Source organism: Pygoscelis adeliae, unplaced genomic scaffold (assembly GCF_000699105.1).
Source record: "Pygoscelis adeliae isolate BGI_AS28 unplaced genomic scaffold, ASM69910v1 Scaffold47, whole genome shotgun sequence".
Taxonomy (NCBI): domain Eukaryota; kingdom Metazoa; phylum Chordata; class Aves; order Sphenisciformes; family Spheniscidae; genus Pygoscelis; species Pygoscelis adeliae.
The window spans coordinates 1484225-1491339 of NW_008825255.1; the positions used below are offsets into that span (position 1 = coordinate 1484225).

Here is a 7115-nt window from a genome sequence, read left to right on the forward strand (position 1 = left end):
ATCATCATCACAATCGTTAAGCTCTATACAATCGAAACACTCCCTAACATACAGAGCCACCCCGCCGCCTCTCCTTCCTCTCCTGTCCCTTCTGAAGAGTCTATAGCCATCCATTGCAGCACTCCAATCGTGAGAGTCACCCCACCACGTTTCTGTGATGGCGACTAAGTCATACCTCTCCCGCTGCACAATGGCTTCCAGCTCCTCCTGCTTGCCGCCCATGCTGCGTGCATTGGTGTAGATGCACTTGAGCTGGGCTATCGATTTCACCCCCGGCATCGGCATGCCACCCCTCGGCTCATCTCTAGCGAGCCCGGTTTTGTCCCCTTCCCCCTTCGAACCTAGTTTAAAGCCCTCTCAATGAGCCCTGCCAATTCGTAAGCGATGACCCTTTTCCCCCTGCGAGACAGCTGGACTCCATCTGTCGCCAGCAGGCCCGGTGCCGTGTAAACCTCCCCATGATCAAAAAAAATAGTTGCAATTATGTTCCACCAATGTAATAAGTATGTTCATATTATTCTTTCAGTGAATATAATACATCCTATCAGATTTAAATGTTACTAGTTTTCGGAATAGTTGTTGTTCCTTTAAAGATAGCGTAGACAGTATTGACCGAAGTTGTAATTGTTCTTTATAAAAGCAAATAAAGGTAATCAAACAAAAAGGGAATCTGTATGGTTTTATTTCTTTTATGTTCATCATAAATATTTATAATAACAATTTATGAAAAAAAAACCAAGCAAAAGTTTAAGACTGATATGTAAATCCAGTGCACTCACACAAAGCCGTACTTCTTTTTCAGAAAGTACTCCTCCTGTGTTGCATAGTTTGAAATGTTAACAGATTGTATTTGTTTTGGGGAAATGTTAACACAGCACTTCCCTCCAAAGAGAGCTAGACAGCATTAATCAAGAATGGAAGAGGGGAAAAAAAAAAAAGGATATTTAAAGAGATTGTTATTATAAAACCTCAAAAAATTACATGCTGATTTGAAACATGTAGAACAGTTACTTACTGACAATCTCTTTGCTTTTTCAGCTGAGGCACAGCTGACTGAGAAGACCTCACTTCAAGGCATCCAGCAGCTTGTTCGCAAAACCTGTCAGGCATTGGCTTTATGGAAGTTGCTGTGTGAGCACCAATTCAGTGTTGTTGTAGGTGAGCTTCAGAAGGTACGATCTGAATCATACGATTTTAATTTGTTTGTATTTAACTTCTGAATTTCTTTTGCTACCTAAATATTCCCAAAGGAGTATTACTTTAATTCATTGGGGAACATATGATGAATTTTAAACCACATATGGATTTTTATTCAGGTTGCAAGTGTTTATTTTTACGAGACTGATGTGTAGTACTGACCTCATCACCCAATTTTAGCAAATTGGAAGTGTCACTAACAACAGATTTTATTTTACTTTTATTGACAGTTAATAATGAGTCTGGTTTTATAAATCACTGTGTTTTCACCTTAAGCACATTCTTCAAAATGTGCTGAAAAGAATAGACCAATGTTGTCCAGCTGAGAGGATTTACTCTTTGTCTTAGTGTTGGTAAAGGTTTAACAGTGGAGAGCAATAGGGTTGTAGAGTCTCAAGCCCTTGCACTCTTGTGTAAGTAGGGGTCCAGAACGCATCACAGAACAGCTGAGGTTGGAAGGGGTCTCTGGAGGTTATCTGTCCCCTCTGCTCAAAGCAGGGTCAACTAGAGCAGGTTGCCCAGGACTGTGTCCAGTAAGGTTTTTAACATCTCCAAAAATGGAGACTCCACAGCTTCTCTGGGCAACCCATTCCAGTGTTCAACCACCTTTAGAATAAAAAATATTTTTCTTATGTTCAGATGTAATTTCCTTTGCTTCAGCTTTTGGCCATTGCGTCGTGTCCTGTCACTGGGCACCACCAGGCTCTGCCTTCTTTACACCTTCCTGTAAATATTAGCAAGATCCCACACAGTCACCCCCCGAGCCTTCTCTTCTCCAGGCTAAACAATCGCAGTTCTTTCAGCCTCTCCTTGTTTTTAAAGAAAACTTACAGAACTATGGGTGCTACTGCTGTGTACCCTTTGCTAATGTTGAATTTGCATCCAGCCCTTGAAGAAGCTATTAATTTGAATACTAGGCATTCTGTCCTAGCACTTGATAGGAAAATACATTATTTGAGAAGTTGTATTATTTGTCGATAAAAAGAACAATTTTTGAACCTTGCAAATGCACATAAGCTGGAGCTCCTCATACTGTTGCTTTGGGGAGTTAGCATGATTTCTAACACAGGCAGCTTTTCTCTTGTGTTAGTCAAGGCGTTAACTAATTGTTTAACAAAGAGAAGCTTTTCCTCCATCTTCAGTAGTTTTAGAGTTTTAGTAGTAGTATTTTCATGCTGTTAGTGATCATCTATAGACATTACATAGACACTACTGGCAACTCTATGTGAGCAAATACTACTAATAATTAAAAAAAAAATAACCTTCAATGTAATTTAATGTAAAAAAGCATAAAGAGTACAGACCTCAAACTTTTTTAATTCCTCCTTTTTATGCATCTGTCATTTTTTTCATCTATGATGGTACTCAGATGGTTCCCATTATTAAAAACCATGACATACTCATTTTATAGGGTGTGTGTTCTGACAGTGCCCTGTGAAGTAAGGGGAACTGCTCATTCCATTCTTACTTACAGAGATCTAAAACAAAAGTGACACATAGTGAAGATGGCAGAGGAAGTCTGCTAAGAGGAGTTCTCACTGTCCTTTGGCATCCAAGGGTCTAGTGCCTTCATTGATAGGGCTTTCTTTTGTTATTTCTTTTGTTATTTCTGTTTTGCTATATAATGTGTATTTTAAATAATGTATTTCTATGCTGTGCACTTCAGTCATTGGAGTTTTGTATGTTTTTATTTTCTGGAAGCAGTTCATTTTCCTGCTGTAACATTGTGATGTTTCTAAACAAAATAAAGGAAAAACTTTGATAAACTAATGAAATTCTGTCTATCTTCAGGAACTTCAGGAACATCTAAAGATTACTGCTTTCAAAGACTTGGTAATTAGAGACAGAGAGTTGACTGGAGCACTCATTGCTTCTCTCATAAACTGTTATATCAGAGATAATGCTGCTGTGGATGGCATCATTGCCCATTTGCAAGATATCTGTCCTCTTCTTTATAGCACAGATGATGCTGTGTGTTCCAAGGTAAGCACACTTCCAGATTTCACAGCACCAAAACACAACTTTAGAGCATGTTCAAATGAGATAAGTTGGGCAGCTTGCAAATCATTATGCTCAAATAGTTTCAGGAGCACAAGAACTAATGAAGGCAGGTCGTGTGCAAATTTGTGTCTTGTAGTTGATTAATGCTGAAAACTATTTGAGCTCTGGTTTGAAGCATTTGCAGTTATTTGTAGTATTCATAGGGGCTCTACCTCCAGTGTGATGTCTAATAAAACTGTCTTCTTCATAAAATGTGTTCTTAATCCAGTCTTTCCTCAGCATAGTCTTGTTTTCTGTCTGTTGCCTAGTTTAATGGAATTTGTGCAAAGATAATTGTGTTTAAGAACTTCACTCTTTGAAGCTCTTCAAATAAATTTGAAAAAAGTAACTGGTGAGGGGAGAATGGGGAACCAGTTGGTTGTTTAAGTCTTAAGCCCTTCTCTCTACTGCTGTTGTACAGTCTTTCTGCTGGTAACTCAGTGTTACCAAGTGACAAGAGAGTGCTTTTGAGAGGAGGATGTTTCTACTGTTTCAGCTTTGAAGTTTGGAATAAGAACTCATTAACTTACAACAATATCCATGATCTGTTCATGATGTGTTCATGTGAATAATTTCCATTTTCCCATCATTTGTCTTTAGGCAAATGAACTGCTTCAGCGGTCTCGACAGGCTCAAAGCAAACTGGAAAAAGAGAAGATGCTAAGAGAGTCACTGAAAGAGTACCAGAAGATCAGCAATCAAGTAGACCTTGCTAATGTTTGTGCGCAATATAGGCAAGGTAAGAGGCAATCACTGATCATGTTCTGGTAAATAGTTTCTGTAGTATCCTTTTGTGCCATTCTTCTTTTTTGTTTGTTTTGTTTACTAACTTTCAACTGATTTTATAGTGTTTTACCATAAGCAGTTTCTTAATAACTCTTATAATTAATATAGATCAAAGCCTTTCTAGATTTCACCAACCAATCAAAAAACCCACTTCTGTATAAAAAATATTCCCATCCACTTATTTCACATTGCAGTGTCCATGTGTTTCATATATGTGGTAAAAATGTTTTTATGAAAATTGTTGGGCTGCATGTAAGCAGAGGGTAAATGACTGTACTTTTGCAGGTAAAGTTGTATACCAAATATGCTGTTTGAAAGATGGTTCTGAATCCTGTTTTGTGCAGTAGAAGCTAGTACATAATTTAAATGTAGATATAACTGTCGTAACAGTCCAGATTTCAGCCTCTGTACAAATATGTAACTTCAAACTTGCGTATAATCCCGCAGGTTAGGTACAGGCATAAACATTTATACGATACAGACCAGAGTGAATAAGGTTTATTTTTTCTTGCTTGCTAAAATGGGAAGTGTTTGATGTCACTTACCATTTTGTCATAGATTTAGTACAATAATGAATGGTGATACTTGTTCGTTTTTTTCTAGTGCGTTTCTATGAGGGAGTGGTAGAACTCTCTCTTACAGCTGCTGAGAAGAAAGATCCCCAAGGTCTTGGCCTTCATTTCTATAAAAATGGAGAACCAGAAGAAGATGTTGTTGGACTCCAAGCTTTTCAAGAGAGGCAAGTTTTCAGGATACCTTATTACCATTGTACGGGGGTGCTTTATTTCAAGTGACTGGAAAAGCAATTCTTTTGGGGAAGGTACGCAGAGTAATGACAAACAATGTTATAGTAAGGGACACAATATAGATGTTTTTGCCCAGCATGCTCTCCTTGATTATCATTAATATGGCACCAACTGAATCTGGAACAGAGGGTTAACTGATAGATGCAGAAAACATTGTGAGCTGAACGTTACAGAAATACTTGTTAGAAAGATGACTGAGAACAAACTAGATTGTGGCAACTAGCTGACAATAATCTGTGACCTTTTCTAGTAATTATGTTTACAAAGGCATACAATAACAACGTTTGAGAAGAGTATTTCATAGACTGTTGCAATGAAAATTGTGAGGCTTTTATTTTCTTTTGCTCTATTTACAGATTGAACAGCTACAAGTGTATCACTGACACCCTTCAAGAGTTAGTGAATCAAAGTAAAGCTGCTCCTCAGTCTCCCAGTGTACCCAAAAAGCCAGGTCCTCCAGTGCTGTCATCTGACCCCAACATGCTAAGCAATGAAGAAGCAGGGCACCATGTAAGAAACACATAAAAAAATCATGACTGCACTCCAGAAAATAGTGTGATTTGAAGGAGTGTAGAATTTATTATTTTAAAAAAATTATGGAATAGTTTGGCGAAGAAGATAAAAGTCAAGATTTGTCATGAATTGGCTTCTTCATGTATAGAGTGTTCATAGAAAGGATGACATGCAAATAACGTGACCCTAAGTATTGTTGCATACGTATTCAGTGCTTTATGTAATGTAACCACTTCTGGAATAACAGCTTTGGCCTTTTCTTCCTTTAGTTTGAACAAATGCTAAAGCTGGCTCAGCGTTCAACAGATGAGCTCTTCAGTATTGCACTTTACAACTGGTTGATACAAGTTGACTTGGCAGACAAACTGTTACAGGTGAGCTCATCTCTATACAATGAAATAATTTGTTGGAGGGTTCCACTGAACTGGAAGAGTTAATTGTAATAATGCTGATGCTTTAAAAAAGAGGCGAAAGCAAGAATATACATGTTATCTTTATGACTTTTGCAGGTGACTGCCCCCTTTTTGGAACCCTACCTTGTGCGGATGACCAAGATTGACCAAAACAAAGTCCGTTATATGGATTTACTGTGGAGATACTTTGAAAAGAACAGAAATTTTAGTAATGCAGCCAGAGTCTTGGCTAAGTTGGCTGACCTGCATAGGTATGGATTATGTGTGACCTATTGCATATATTGAGGTAACTGGGGAAAAAAACAAACTAAAATCAAAACCTTATGTGTAGTATTTTAAGAAAAGGCCAAGGACAATAAAAGGCCAATGCCCAAGGATGGTTGCTAAAAAAAAATTAAATGAATGGAATATATTAGCTTTTAATCCAGGCCATTATTGGAAAGAAATTACATGTTTATTTTATGCATTATACATTGGCTTGCAATGTATTTCCTGTTGTAAGTACTATATATTAAGTGGTCATTTCTTACACAGAATTTTATAATGCAATAGTGTATCTGTGGAGCAGTGGATTCAGAAGTACACTAGAACTGAGCCTGCAACTAAGATGAGGTTACAAGGTTGGATAATGTCCTGCATGATTTAGTAAAATCAGAAGTCACATACTATTTCCCAGAGTCGAGTTAGAATATAACTAACCCTCAAATAATTATTAAGTACCCATTTTATTTTGAATATTTGTTTTGCAGCACAGAAATTTCTCTTCAACAGCGTCTTGAATACATTGCACGTGCCATTCTGAGTGCCAAAAGTTCCACTGCCATATCCTCTATAGCTGCAGATGGTGAATTCCTACATGAACTAGAAGAGAAAATGGAAGTAAGAAAAAAAAATACTAATCTAAGCTACACTGTGAATGCATTATTTCACTTTGTCTCATTGGCACATGAGATTTTTATTACCAATTCTGTAGAAACAGTGTTCTGTGCTTTCTTCCCGATAGGGCAAAGTTATGCAGTTGATAGGAGACTCTGAGGTGTAAGACAGTACAACATTTCTACATTTAAATAAGTTAAAGTTAATTCTGGGTGTATTCTTAAGCTTTGATTAAATTAATCCAATCTTGAAATATTTTATTTTTCTTTTTAAACAAGGTTGCAAGGATCCAACTTCAAATACAAGAAACATTACAACGGCAGTATTCCCATCATTCTTCAGTGCAAGATGCAATCTCCCAGCTTGATGCTGAGCTGATGGATATAACCAAGGTGATAAAAATTTCTCTGTATTAAAAGTCAATTTATCGCATCTGGGGGAAAAAAAAATGTTTTGCAAAGTATGATACTGTGCTGACTAGGAA

The 7115-nt window shown here is 37.4% G+C and overlaps 1 protein-coding gene across 2 annotated transcripts in view; it reads left to right on the top strand.

The window, feature by feature from the left end:
- The window catches only part of NUP155 (nucleoporin 155kDa), a 35801-nt gene that overhangs the window by 22695 nt on the left and 5991 nt on the right, over positions 1–7115 (top strand). For both annotated transcript variants that reach the window (XM_009329438.1, XM_009329437.1), the window contains 9 exons: positions 1039–1172; positions 2989–3180; positions 3838–3976; positions 4627–4762; positions 5186–5339; positions 5612–5716; positions 5852–6006; positions 6505–6634; positions 6910–7023. In XM_009329438.1, the coding sequence (XP_009327713.1) occupies positions 1039–1172; positions 2989–3180; positions 3838–3976; positions 4627–4762; positions 5186–5339; positions 5612–5716; positions 5852–6006; positions 6505–6634; positions 6910–7023 (1259 nt within the window). The remainder of the gene's footprint in view (positions 1–1038; positions 1173–2988; positions 3181–3837; positions 3977–4626; positions 4763–5185; positions 5340–5611; positions 5717–5851; positions 6007–6504; positions 6635–6909; positions 7024–7115) is intronic.